Raw genomic sequence first — 14551 nt, 5'->3', positions numbered from 1 at the left:
GAGACTCCCTCATTGGCTTGTGATAAGGGGCTCTACTGTACCTTGGTATGGTCCATGTCAGCTTTGGTATGGTTTCTATGGATAGATGGATGCCCTTCCTAACCCCAACCACTTTATTATGTACTGTTTTTTTTTGTGCCACTGGCACTAGTGAGGTTGCCAAAACAGGAAAGGGAAAGGCCTTCTTGACCAAGTTGTGATGGGGATATTTGAAATGATGTAGAAGTGATTTTTATTGACAGGAACAATCAGGGGTGTCTTGCTTTAGAGAAAATACATGGTTACCCCACTTTTATATAAGAATGGGTGAGTGGGGGTATCTTGGTAAAAAGATGCAAGTGACGATGCCAGAGTGTTTGCTCTTATTTCACATCATTTGGAATAATTTTCACAACTGTGTAATTGTTTTGTATCCTTCTATCTCATCAATTCAGGGTACCAATATTGCTGCCGGAAAATGCCGTGGACTTGTCATTGGAACTGGACTAAGCACAGAAATCGGTAAGTAGGACTTTCATTCAAAGATTCTCAGAACCATGAACTACACAGTGTATCTCTCATGACTCATTCGGTTTAACATCCGGTTTTCCATGTTGGCATGGGGTGAACAGCTCAACAGGAGTTGGTGAACTCGAGGACTGCGCCAAGCCTCCGTGTCTGTTTTGGCATGGTTTTTATGACTGGATGCGCTTCCTAACACCAACCACCTTGTCCCACCCAAAATATTAGCTCTTAATGCATTTGACATCAGAGAAAAGGATAAAAAAGGGAGTACTGCAAGGGTTATGATGATGGACATGTGAAAAGGGACCAGATCTAACCAAAAGTGATACTCGTACATAATATCCCCTAACTAAAATTTATATATATATATATAGTGTCATTTTAACATTTACTTTTCCATAATCACATTGGTCTGGCAAAATTCATTGAGACAGTTTTTCTATGGCCCTCACTTGTTTCCTAGTAAGGTAATGTTTCCTCAAGGCCAGACATGTTTTCATGGAAGATTAGAAATAGACACCAATTGTATGAAGGTGAAGCTGTTATACAACTTTCATGGGATGTCAAGGCAAGGTACCAGTAACATGCTTGAATATATGCAGAGGTGTGTGTGTGTATGTATGCATACATCCGTTCACGACAGGTCTCTTTTAGTTTCTATTAACCAAATCTACTCAGTTTTGATCACTCTGGGGCTACAATAAAAGACACTTGTCCAAGATGTTCCACAGTGAAATTAGCATTGTGAAGTAAACTTCTTAACCATTTGGCCATGGATGCATTATCTATAAATGTAGTAGAGATCAAAAATATCTTCACAATTAATTTAGTGTTATGGAGGTGTTATTAAGTTCATTTGCCTGATGAAATGGTGTGGTTATGCAGTAATATGGAGTTATGTAATATTACGTAATTTTTGTGTTGCTGATTGGCCATGCTATTGAAACATACATAGTGATGTTTTGAACTGTCCATTCTTATTTCATTATATGCCTGTGTGTGTAACTTATTAACCTTTTTTTTTTCTTTGTCTTTTAGGTAAAATCAGAAATGAAATGATGGATACTGAAACAGAAAAGACCCCTCTGCAACAGAAACTCGATGAATTCTCCAACCAACTTTCCAAGGTAAACTGCACCGATAGGAAATACTGCTCACGTTTTCTTAATGCAACAGGAACTAGAGTTAAAGGCCAACCCTTTATGGGGGCGAAAAGTATTAGGGTTATATGATCTTTTGTTTAAAGAGAGACACAGACCACAAGCAAACTACTCTGATAATAGCTAGTACCTGTAATACTGGGAGGATGTACAAAAATTATTTTCTCTCTTAGTTATTTTAATGTTTCTTTCTGCTTTAACTGTATTATGTCTAATCCAAGTTAGACGCCCATGCCAACAGCTTTCCTCTACTAGCCAATGTATTGGACAAGCTAACATGGGGATTCTGTAAGTGGTCGCTTAAAATGTTAGAAATAGCAATCAAATTCCCCTCAAATTGCATATCGTTTAAAAAAACAGAGGGATACATGAATAATATTGTGCTAAATGCACAACAGCTTAACTTTGGGAAGGAATGATAAAAACTACAAAGCTTTTAATTGGTTGAAGCCAACTTGAAGCTAAACATCTTATTGGGCAAACCAACTGGGCAGTCTGCTTGAAGTAGCCGCCAAATGTGTCTCAATTCACATCCTATCACTATAGGATGTGAAAAGCACAGTGAATAATGTAGTCTTAGATATACTATGCCTAACTGAAACATAGGATGATGACAACTAGAACATCTTTGATCAAAGACATGTTTGATAAGAACCAAACTTGCACTAAATAAACATGTTTTCATTTTTTGTGTTGGTCACCATAGTGCCAACGGATGTTATTTTGTCAATTTTCAAGGATGTAGAATCTTGTAAGCTTGTACAGTTGGGCATCATTTGGGCCAGCAGGTGCAGGTTATGTACATCAATCTGCAACGAAATTATGTTGGACATCCACCCATGAACTTGATCCATTAAATGCACTTCTGTGATATAGTAGCAAAAGGGTGGGGGCCTAAGGGTTAGGCTGTTGTGTTCACAATTATTAGGTTGATTCTAGGCGCTCGATTGTGGGTTCAGTTCATGGACCAGGTGGTACATTGTACCCTGCAGCAAGGCACTTAATTTCTCCTGGCTTCAATCCACTCAACTCAAAATGAGAACCAGCATCATCTGTGATGGACTGGCAGTTTTGTACTTTCTCTCTCTCTCTCTTAAATTCTACAAAAGCCAGTATAAAATCTGGTCTAATGAATCTATAGTTTCATCACTGTCTACCATATTTGATTGCTTATAAAACACACTCTTTTTCCAAAAAAATGTCTCAAAATATCACTCAGGGTCCTCTCTGTAGTTGAGCCTTCCATAAGCTAGTTTTGTTCTTGATGCTCACTTTTTCCAAAATATACACTGCTAGAATTAGGGTTCATCTAATATACCCATGTGTCTTTTATGCCATCAAATACAATAATAGATTATACTAGTGGCTTTTTCTATTTCCAAAATTGCTGCTTTGTCCTCTGATTTAGAAAAGTGTGTTTGTGACAGTTTAAAATAATCAGTTTTTTCCTCTCTTTCTTTACAGGTCATCACTATTATTTGTATTGCTGTCTGGGCTATCAACATTGGTCACTTCAACGACCCTGCTCATGGTGGTTCCTGGATTAAGGTAAATGGTTAAATGCCTCCTTCCTGTCTGTTATGCATGGGTGACTGCTGGTCTTCCGTATACAACCTTGCCTGGACTTGTGTCTTGGTGGGTAACTTTCCTAGGTGCAATCCCATGGTGATTCATGACTGAAGTGGGTTTTTTACCTTCATATATATATATATATATATATATATATATATATACTCAATATATACATATATATATATATATATATATAGGTAAACAGTAAAAATAATTACAGACATGGACAAGAACATGAAACAACACAGAGACGACACAAGAACCACAGGACGGGACATTCGAAGCCCTCAGTCATCAGTCAAGAACCAGATCATCTTAGCAATTACCCATCACATAGTGAAACTCATCCTCATCCACTGATTAATTGAAGAAGAATTAAAAAACAAAAATGCTCAGGTGAAGGCAATGGTTGTGTGGTTAAGAAGCTCACTCTGCAACAATCTGGTTGTTTCGGGTTCAGTCCCACTGTGTGGCACCTTGGGCAAGTGTCCTCTACTGTAGCACCATGCTGACCAATGCCTTGTGGGTGGGTTTGGTCGGCGGAATCTATGGCAGCCTGTCATATATGTGTGTGTATGTGTGTGCCTGAATCTTTCTTTCTGAAAAAAAAAAAATATATAAAATTGGATATTTTAATGAAGCTCTCAAAATCCTTGATTATATTAATTGATTACAATAATTAAACTCTGTAATTATTGGAAATATGAAAAGCTTATGTTTATTCATTTTCTTCTTCTCTCTCCTTCCAGGGTGCTATCTACTACTTCAAAATTGCTGTTGCCTTGGCTGTGGCTGCTATTCCTGAGGGTTTGCCAGCTGTCATCACCACCTGTCTTGCTTTGGGTTAGTTTACTTTCTCCTATCTCTGACTCCCGCAATAGTTATCTTGTTTCAGTTATTGAACCGTGGCCATGCTGGGGCACTGCCTTAAGTTTAATCAAACAAATTGGTTCCGTTATACTTTTAAATCTGATATTTAAACTATCAGTCTCTTTTACTAAACCAGTTACAGGGATGTAAACAAACCAACACAAGTCATGTAGGACAAACACACACACACACACCACACACACACACACACACACACACACATACATGTACACATATGCACATACACACATGCACATACACATGCTTACTCACACACACACACACACACACACACTTCAGTATATTCAGTATTATCATTTAATATTCTGAATGCAGTAGAAATGAGAAATATGAAAAAAATAGATGTATAATTTGAAAAATGACAAGGTTTTCTTAACCAAATATTAATACAGGTACTGTAAATCATCATAATGTAAAATAAAATACTTTTCTGCCTCTTTGAGAGGCAACAATCCATTTTAGATACGGTAGGAACTTTTTCTTGTAACCGTTTTTGTTACCAACACACCTGAGACCACCCACTGGTTCTAAAACACAAACATATTTTTAAATGGATCTTAATTAAAATCTTCCGTTAAAATTTCGTGTTGATTTAAGTTATAAGCACCATTTTACTAAATTATTTAAAAAAATTAATTGAAATGGAGGGAATAGTATATTTCACCAGAAATATGGTTATAAAAGGGTTAATGGTAATAAATACAAATTAGTATAAATTCTTTTAATTCTAATTAACACATTTTCTCTCCCTCCCCCCCTTAAAAAAATTTTGGTTGGGTTGTGGGTGCTAAACCCAGATTTCTGCTTCTTTTAGCTTCATTAATAGCAAGTATCTACTGGCGCTGCCAGCCACAAGCTGATATACATGAACAGTGGTGGAAAGATCACTGAAGTTGCAGGCTTTTTTGGGTGAGAGGGTTAAAGAAACACGGTTTCAAGAGAAGAGTTAAGTGAAGCTTTCTAGAAGAAATATAATTCTGGCCTTTTATCTTTCCTGGGGTTAGAAGACAAAGTAAGTGTTGGCTAAAAGGTACTCGGTTGATGTTAACCAATGAGATGGTCGCATTTGCATATTCTGCCGGAGTTGAATATATCTGCATCAAAAACCCATAATTAGTTAATTTTTAATCTAGTAGTAGTTGCTACTGCTGCTGTTGTTGTTGTTTACTACGATTTTCCAACTGAATATTGACCATTTTCTACCCACCCCTACTTCTTTCAGGTACTCGCAGAATGGCCAAGAAGAACGCTATCGTCAGAAGCTTACCCTCTGTTGAGACCTTGGGCTGCACCTCCGTCATTTGCTCTGATAAGACTGGTACTTTGACAACCAACCAGATGTCTGTCTGCAAGGCCTTTATCTTCAGCAGGATTGAAGGAAACGACATTGGTAGCTACCAATTTGACATCACCGGATCCACATACGCTCCAGTTGGTGAACTGTAAGTACCAGTACAGCATTTAGTTACACTTCAACAGGTATTTTTTCAGTTATGGGAATAAAGTTAGAGACGGTGCTCTCAGACTTACTGCCTTATTACAATTTTTGTCTCTGTGCTCAGTTCAATTCATCTACCTGCTGTTGGTTCTTATTTGAAGTTACTGTCTTCCTCATCTTATGGCCCGACATGCAATTTCCAGAATCCACATCTTATCTGCGTGTTCCAATCAATAAATATTTTGAGTATTAGTGTATAATTTGTGTGTGTGTATGTGTATTCTTTTGTTTGTCATTTGACTGTGACCATACTGGGGTACTGCCTTCAAAGGTTTTAGTTGAATAAATCAATCCCAGGACTTATTCTTAAAGCCTTGTGTTTATTTTCTATCAATATTATTTGCCGAACGACTAAGTTACAGGGACATAAACACACCAACACCAGTTGTCAAGTGGTGATAGGGGACAAATACTCACACTCACACACACACATATACATGTACATACCTATTTCTTTACTACCCACAAGAGGCTAAACACAGAGGGGACAAACAGGGACAGACAAACGGGTTAAGTCGATTATATCGACTCCAGTGCATAACTGGTACTTATTTAATCGACCCCGAAAGGATGAAAGGCAAAGTTGACCTCCGCTGAATTTGAACTCAGAACGTAGCGGCAGACAAAATACCCCTAAGCGTTTCGCCCGGCATGCTAACATTTCTGCCAGCTCGCCGCCTTTATACATGTACATACCAGTTGTCAAATGGTGATGGGGGACAAAGAGACACAGGCATGTATGTGTGTGTATATGTATGTGTGTGTGTGTGTGTATATATATATATTATATATATATATATATATAATAGAGAGAGAGAGAGAGAGATAGATAGATAGTAATGATGATCTTCTTTGTTTTCACCTACCAAATCCACTTACAAGGTTTTGGTTGGCTTGAGGCTATAGTAGAAGACACTTGCCCAAGGTGTCATGCAGTGGGACTGAACCTAGAATGATGTGGTTGGGAAGCAAGCTTCTTACCACATAACCGTGCTTGTGCCTATGTATAAGAATATATGTAATATATATGTTTGTGTATTTTTCAGCCATATCAACCAGAAGGTTGTGAAGGGCAGTGATTTTGCTGGTCTTGAGGAACTTTGCACTATCTGCGCCATGTGTAACGACTCCAGCGTTGACTACAATGAGGTAACTACATCTGTTCTTCTCTCTTTGCCAAATACACACACACACACACACACACACAAGAATATTGGTAACACAGTGTCTTCGATATTTCAGCCTGCTAGCCAGTCTGATGAAAGCTAGCTAGTCAAAACTACAAAGTCACTGTCAGCCCTATTGTTTTTTTATAAGTACTCTGTCTACAAATAATATCAAGTAACCCTTTAGTTTACTGAGAACTTTTTCATCATCATCATTAAACATCTGTTGTCCATGCTGGCTTGGGCTGGACGGTTTGACCAGGGCTAGTAAGCTGAGGGGCTGCACCAGGCTCAAGTCTGGTTTGGCATGGTTTCTATGGCTGGATGCCCTTCCCAACTCTATTCACTCCAAGTGTGTGCTGGATGCGTTTCCATGCCACCAGCAAGGGTGCCAGTTACATGACCCCACTATCTGCCTCAATTACGATTTCACTTGACTCGATGGATCTTCTCAAGCACAGCACATTGCCAAGAGTCACTTTTTGTAACTTAAAAACTAACATTAATGAAACAACATAAGCAAACAGTTTTTGTTTTTGGAAGCGTTGAATGTGTATTGTATCATACAAAGTAATATTTCAAACACAGTATAGCTGTCATATAATGGTAAAATACCCATGAGTCTGTATTATGTCTCTTTTACTCTTTTACTTGTTTCAGTCATTTGACTGTGGCCATGCTGGAGCACCACCTTTTTAGTCGAGCAAATCGACCCCAGGACTTATTCTTTGTAAGCCTAGTACTTATTCTATCGGTCTCTTTTGCCAAACCGCTAAGTTACGGGGACGTAACACACCAGCATCGGTTGTCAAGCGATGTTGGACACACACACACACACACAGAGGCTTCTTTCAGTTTCTGTCTACCAAATCCACTTACAAGGCTTTGGTCGACCCAAGGCTATAGTAGAAGACACCTGCCAATGGTGCCACGCAGTGGGACTGAACCCAGAACCATGTGGCTGGTAAGCAAGCTACTTACCACACAGCCACTCCTACGTCTATAGGCTGTTCACATATTGTGTTTGTGTATGTGTGTTTATATAATGTGTATATACACATATCCTTTTCTAATTGTATTGTGTATATTGCATGTCTATCCTATTCTAATCACGTATTTTTCCTGTCTGCTCCAGTCCAAAGATATTTATGAAAAGGTTGGTGAGGCCACTGAGACTGCCTTGTCCGTATTGGCAGAGAAGATCAACTACTACAACACTGACACCAGCCACCTCAACAAACGTGAGATCGCCACTGCATGCAACCAGGTTATCCAAGGAATGTGGAAGAAAGAGTTTACTCTGGAGTTCTCTCGTGACCGCAAATCCATGAGTGTTTACATTGTCCCCAACAAACCATCCAAAGAAGGTACCAGAATGTTTGCCAAGGTCAGTTATGGTGTTTATATTTTTGTTTTTACATTTGTTTATTTTTATTATGTATTTAACCCATTTCAAAAATATTTAATCTCGGGCCACTGACTTCTATGGTCAAGGATACCATTGATATTATTTTGACATTGTATCTGGATTTTATTGATTTTGTTCTTGTACTGATTCCTTAATTTCATTTTGACTTTGGCAGTTTGCCTTTGGTCTCACACAGTAAATCTAAATTTGATATGCACTTTCCCTGCCATGAATCTACCAGTGGCTCAATTGAATGACTTTCCTGTTGGTCTGACCATCTTAATTGGATGGAATTCAATTGGATGTCCTTCCTATCGGTCTGACTGTGGCCCAATTGGATATCCTTCCTATTGGTCCGACTGTGGCTCAGTTGCATGTCCTTTCTGCCAGTCTGACTGTGGCTCAACTGGATGTCCTTCTTATCAGTCTGACTGGATCAATTGGATGTCCTTCCTGTTGTTCTGATTGTGGATCAGTTGCATGCCCTTTCTGCCAGTCTGACTGTGGCTCAACTGGATATCCTTCTTATCGGTCCGACTGTGGCTCAGTTGCATGTTCTTTCTGCCAGTCTGACTGTGGCTCAACTGGACATCCTTCCTATCAGTCCGACTGTGGCTCAATTGGATGTCCTTCCTGTTGCTCTGATTGTGGCTCAGTTGCATGTCCTTTCTGCCAGTCTGATTGTGGCTCAATTTCATTTTGACTTTGATTTGAACAGTAATTCTAAATTTGACTTTAGATCTAAAACTATTCAAGTCTCACTGGTACTTAGGTACTCACAGTGAAAAAAAAAAAAGTAATGTATATGCAATTTAAATCTACCATTTTGTTCCTCTTACTTGTTTAGGGTGCTCCTGAAGGTGTTCTTGACCGTTGCACATCTGTCCGTGTTGGCAAGGACAAGGTACCAATGACCCCTGTTGTTAAGAATGAAATCCTGAAGGTCTGCAAGGCCTGGGGTACTGGACGTGACACTCTTCGCTGCTTGGCTCTCGCTACAATTGATAACCCACCCAAAGTTGAGAACATGGATCTTGAGGATTCTCGCAAATTCATCCAATATGAAGTAAGTTAGCTTTGGTCTGTCTGTCACTTTCTTCTCAAGCTGGATGGTATGAAGTGCAACTTGTGTATCATGGGGGCTGGAGCTGAGATTGTTTTTTTTCAAATGAATGAGTATGTCTACAATTGTGTAGAGTATATCTACAATTGTGTGGAGATAGATATAGGGGCATGTGTGTGCGTGGATGTATAAATAGATCGGTGGGTGTGTGTGGATGGATAGGTGTATATGTAAATAAATAAATAAATATATATATATATATATATATATATATAACAAATAAGAAAATGGAGAAACACATTAGTTTGTTTATCAGCTTTAGGATATTAAAATGTTGACTTATTTATTTATCAAAACGACAACCATAATAACATACATATATACAGTATAAAATTCAATACATATAAGATAAGAACACAAGTAGTTATTAAAAAAACATTAATATTAATTGTTAAAATCATTAAAATCACTAAAAATCATTAAAATCACTATATATATGTATGTATGTATGTATGTAAATAAACAGCCGTATTGATGACGGTGACTATACATTTTTATTTAATTTTCTCTCTCCCTCTAGACCAATATGACATTTGTTGGCGTTGTTGGTATGTTGGATCCCCCCAGAGCTGAAGTTATTGACTCCATCAAGGCTTGCCGAGCTGCTGGTATCCGTGTCATTGTGATCACAGGTGACAACAAGGTAAGAAATAATATTCTCTTTGCCATATTTGGTTTTGAATGTTTCAGATATAAAATGTTGAGTGACTAATTTCTCTTGTATCACTCTACCTGAGACCACCCCCACTGATTCTGTGATACCAATTCACCAGAGATCATATCTTATAATTCTAGGAAACCAACCCACCCAAGACAACCTCATCAAATTCTATTGGTACCAATGTATAAATGTGAATTTGATAAAATAAATGCACTTCTTATTGAAGCACCTCTGGTTGTCTGGGTACCAATTCACTTGAGTCCACCACATAGGATACAAAATACCATGTTTTAAAATGTCTACATTTAAAGTAAAGCTGTCTATAATTTTATGGAAGAATATTTTGAATTACATATCAAACAGTAGCTTAATGAGGAAAAAATTATTTTGTGAGCCATCATTAACCATGGTTAATTTGATTGATGTAATACTGAGACAAGTTAATGGATATTCTTGTATAAATATATAGTACGATATGTGGGCCATGGATGGATTCTAAACTGATCAATAATGTAAATACTTCAATACCTTTTGCATGTTCCACCTGAAAAATGGAAGGTGGGATGCACATATCTTAATATCTGCTTTGAGCAGTTCTCGTTTGTGTGTGCATGTGTGTATATTTGTGTGTATGTTTGTGTGTGTATCTGTCTATATCCACCACTGTTTGACAACTAGCATTGGTTTGTTTTTGTCCCCATAACTTAGTAATTCACCAAAAGGGTCCAATAAAGTAGAATAAGTACTAGATTTTAAAATAATCAACTGGGGCCAATTTGAAAGCAAAATAAGAATTTTGAAAGAAGTTTCAAGAAAACTAGTTTTTAAACATCGAATGGCTGTGGGGTCCACCTAAATAAAGTAATCAAAGGGGTCCATAGATTAAAACAAAGTAGTTAAGAACCTCTGAATTAGTTAAATGTTATTTGAATGATGATGATGATGTTCTATTTCAGGCTACTGCTGAGGCCATTTGCAGACGTATTGGTGTGTTCACTGAAAACGAATCTACTTCTGGTTTGTCTTTCACTGGTCGTGAATTTGATGACTTGCCACCAGAGGAGCAACGTGCTGCTGTAATGAGGGCCAGACTGTTTGCCCGTGTGGAGCCAGCTCACAAAAGTAAAATTGTTGAGTTTTTGCAAGGTGAAGGAGAAATCTCAGCTATGGTAAGTTATCTGGGCGAAAAATATAGTTTTTCTCCTTTTTTTTTTTTTCTTTCTTCAAGCAGAAAATGCTTTCTTTCCTTTTTTCTCTCTTATAACCCCTTCTTCTTATCCCCTCCCCCCCACTTTTCCTCATTCCATTACTTGTTATATTTTTTTGTCTCCTTCAATAATTTCACATTTTTACTTTTTCTCATTCAAAAGAAAGCTCATTGCAGTTTCATGTTCTCTCTGGCACTCACACATACATACACACACACACACTCTCTCTTTTTCTCTCTCTCTCTCTCTCTCTCTCTTTCTTTCTCTCTCTCTTTCTTTCTCTCTCTCTTTCTTTCTCTCACTCTCTTTTCTCTCTCTCTCTTGCACTCTCTCTCTCTCTCTTGCTTGTGCATATATTTCTCTCGTTTGCACACTTTCTCGCTCTGCCCCTCTCACATTGTTGCTCCTTGTCTCACACCCTAACCCTCTTATCTCTCTCTCTCTCTCTCCCCTCCACCACCACCCTCTTCCATCACAATGTTTCTTATGCCCAACCAGTTAAACCCCGCTTCCCATCACTCTAACCCAACGCACTCAATATAATTCTATTCTCTCTCTCTTTTACCCAGACTGGTGATGGTGTGAATGATGCTCCTGCTTTGAAAAAGGCTGAAATTGGTATTGCCATGGGTTCCGGAACTGCTGTTGCCAAGTCTGCTGCCGATATCCTTTGTTTGTTTTTGTTTTTTTTTATTTGCTATTGATCACTCGATGATTTGAACAGACCTGTGTTAAACCCTCATCAGCAATGACTACCCAAACAGACCCATGGGTTGGAGTGTTGTTGCCCGAGTGGTGCAAAGGTGTTGTCTGCCAGGAGTAAGGAACCACCAACAAATGGTGGATGCAGTGACACATTAGTGCAGTGCACACCTCCTTATTACTACTATGTAAGTGTGTATGTGTGTTCGTGTGTATATATATATATATATATATATATATATATATATATATATATATACACATACATATAGTTGTGATACCAGTGCCGGTGGCACGTAAGCGAACCATCCGAACGTGGCTGTTACCAGCCCCGTCTGGCACGTAAAAAGCACCCACTATACTCACGGAGTGGTTGGCGTTAGGAAGGGCATCCAGCCGTAGAAACATTGCCAGATCAGACTGGGCTTGGTGCAGCCTTCTGGCTTCCCAGACCCCAGTTGAACCGTCCAACCCATGCTAGCATGGAAAGCGGACGCTAAATGAGGATGATGATGATACATACATATATATATATATATAACAACAACAGATGGATAATGTCAATCCACTACAGCTGTTTCCAACAAGATTTTAATTGATTAATGGAGAAATTACACCCCCTGTAAAACTCTCACCAGCAACACTTAATACCAAACAGGTCCATGGATTGGAGGATTTTTGCCCGAGTGGTGCAAAAGTGTCATCCACCAAGAGTAGGGGGTCACCAACAAATGGTTGATGCAACGACACATTGTTACTACGCATGCCCCCATACAGCTACCAATTACATCATTTCCCCCCTTACACTCTCTGTCTCGTTCTTTCTCTTCCTTGCTTTCTCCTCATGTTTTTGTTCCTCTAACTTCCTTGACTGTAGCTTACAGATGGTTTTGGCTGATGACAACTTCTCAACCATTGTGTCTGCCGTAGAGGAAGGCCGTGCCATTTACAACAACATGAAACAATTCATCAGATATTTGATCTCTTCCAACGTTGGTGAAGTTGTTTGGTAAGGATTGATTCTGCTTCCTCACATTGATTTCATGATGGATCTTTCATTTGTAGCTGTTTAGCCCCAGGTCACATCTTACACACAATGGTGTTTTATTCCTCTCTTTTCATGCCAGCTAGTGTAAGCTTAGGATTTGAGTTGCAGAGGTGCGTGGCTTAGTGGTTAGGGTAATCAGCTCCTAATCATAAAGTTGTGTGTTTGATTCACTGTGATACATTGTGTCCTTGAGCAAGACACTTTATTTCTCATTGCTCCAGTTCACTCAACTGGAAAAAATGAGTTGTACCTGAAATTCAAAAAGGACAGCCTTGTCACTTTCTGTGTCATGCTGAATCTCACTGAAAACTACATTGAGTGTACGCATGTCTGTGGAGTACTCAGCCACTTGCACTTAAATTTCACAAGGCAATTGTTCCACTCTCGGAGTGGTTGGCGTTAGGAAGGGCATCCAGCTGTAGAAACACTGCCAGATCTGACTGGCCTGGTGCAGCCTTCGGGCTCCCCAGACCCCAGTTGAACCGTCCAACCCATGCTAGCATGGAGAACGGACGCTAAATGATGATGATGATTGTATCAACAGAAGCACTCATCATTGTAACCAACACAGAGCCAGGCCAAGATCTGAGTTATTTTCTAGCAGATTAAATGACCATATAGAGGTATCCTCGCTGACTCCTGTTTTTTCCTGAGCCAAACTGGCTGTTGTCAACTCATGTATTCATTCATTAACCTACCGTTAGCTTATACAATGAAACAAAGAAGCAGTTTAAAAAATGGGGTAAACAGCATTTAGTCTTGTCTTCCTTAATTAACATTCATTAAAACTTACATAACTTGTCTCTTTTCTTTTTTTTTTCTTTTTGCATACTTTATTTTATTTTTTCTTTTCTCCAGTATTTTCTTAACTGCTGCTCTCGGTATCCCTGAAGCTTTGATCCCTGTACAACTTCTGTGGGTCAACTTGGTAACTGATGGTCTTCCTGCCACCGCCTTGGGCTTCAACCCTCCAGATCTTGAAATTATGAAAAAACCTCCAAGGAGTGCCAAAGAATCTCTCATCACAGGATGGTTGTTCTTCCGATATTTGGCTATTGGTGGTCAGTATTACAGTCTCTCTCTTATCATCTATCTCTCATCTCTCTCACCATCTATCTATTCTCTCTACCTCCTCTCTCACCCTCTATCTCTATTTTCCCTCCCCTTTCTCTCTCACACTCTATTTATCTCTTCCTCTCATTTATTTGCTGATTCATCAAGGCACTACCACCACCTCCCAGTACATCTATCAGATTGGTTGGTTTTTTTCAACCTCTGCTTATGGAATCACAACATTACACCATGACATAATGGTGAAGCTTAAATGTGGACCCTCACCTTTGTCACAGATTACAAATTATAATCTTAAAATTGTTCCGACCGGTTACCCTGTGCATGTGTGGGGTGATCTACTTTGGTTGATGACTGTTCTTAGTTTGACTTCATTTTAAATGTAACCCTTTTCTACCTTCCAACTTACCACTTTTTTTTTTTTTTTTTACAATCACTCATTCATTCTATCATTACCGTACTATGCCCCCCAACCTCTGTCATCACCATTAGTTGTACCATTTATCATCACCCTAATGTTAACCCTTTCTCTTGGACGT

The 14551-nt window shown here is 38.8% G+C and overlaps 1 protein-coding gene across 2 annotated transcripts in view; it reads left to right on the top strand.

Annotated features, from left to right (window-relative positions):
- LOC115224251 (sarcoplasmic/endoplasmic reticulum calcium ATPase 1) overlaps positions 1–14551 on the top strand; it is a 129149-nt gene that overhangs the window by 66874 nt on the left and 47724 nt on the right. For both annotated transcript variants that reach the window (XM_029795055.2, XM_029795056.2), the window contains exons 8-20: positions 435–501; positions 1543–1631; positions 3129–3212; positions 3986–4079; positions 5350–5569; positions 6672–6774; positions 7927–8178; positions 9047–9265; positions 9843–9965; positions 10940–11152; positions 11761–11854; positions 12776–12902; positions 13800–14002. In XM_029795055.2, the coding sequence (XP_029650915.1) occupies positions 435–501; positions 1543–1631; positions 3129–3212; positions 3986–4079; positions 5350–5569; positions 6672–6774; positions 7927–8178; positions 9047–9265; positions 9843–9965; positions 10940–11152; positions 11761–11854; positions 12776–12902; positions 13800–14002 (1888 nt within the window). The remainder of the gene's footprint in view (positions 1–434; positions 502–1542; positions 1632–3128; positions 3213–3985; positions 4080–5349; positions 5570–6671; positions 6775–7926; positions 8179–9046; positions 9266–9842; positions 9966–10939; positions 11153–11760; positions 11855–12775; positions 12903–13799; positions 14003–14551) is intronic.

Source organism: Octopus sinensis, linkage group LG25 (genome assembly GCF_006345805.1).
Source record: "Octopus sinensis linkage group LG25, ASM634580v1, whole genome shotgun sequence".
Lineage (NCBI taxonomy): Eukaryota > Metazoa > Mollusca > Cephalopoda > Octopoda > Octopodidae > Octopus > Octopus sinensis.
This window is presented reverse-complemented; position numbering and strand designations above follow the sequence as displayed.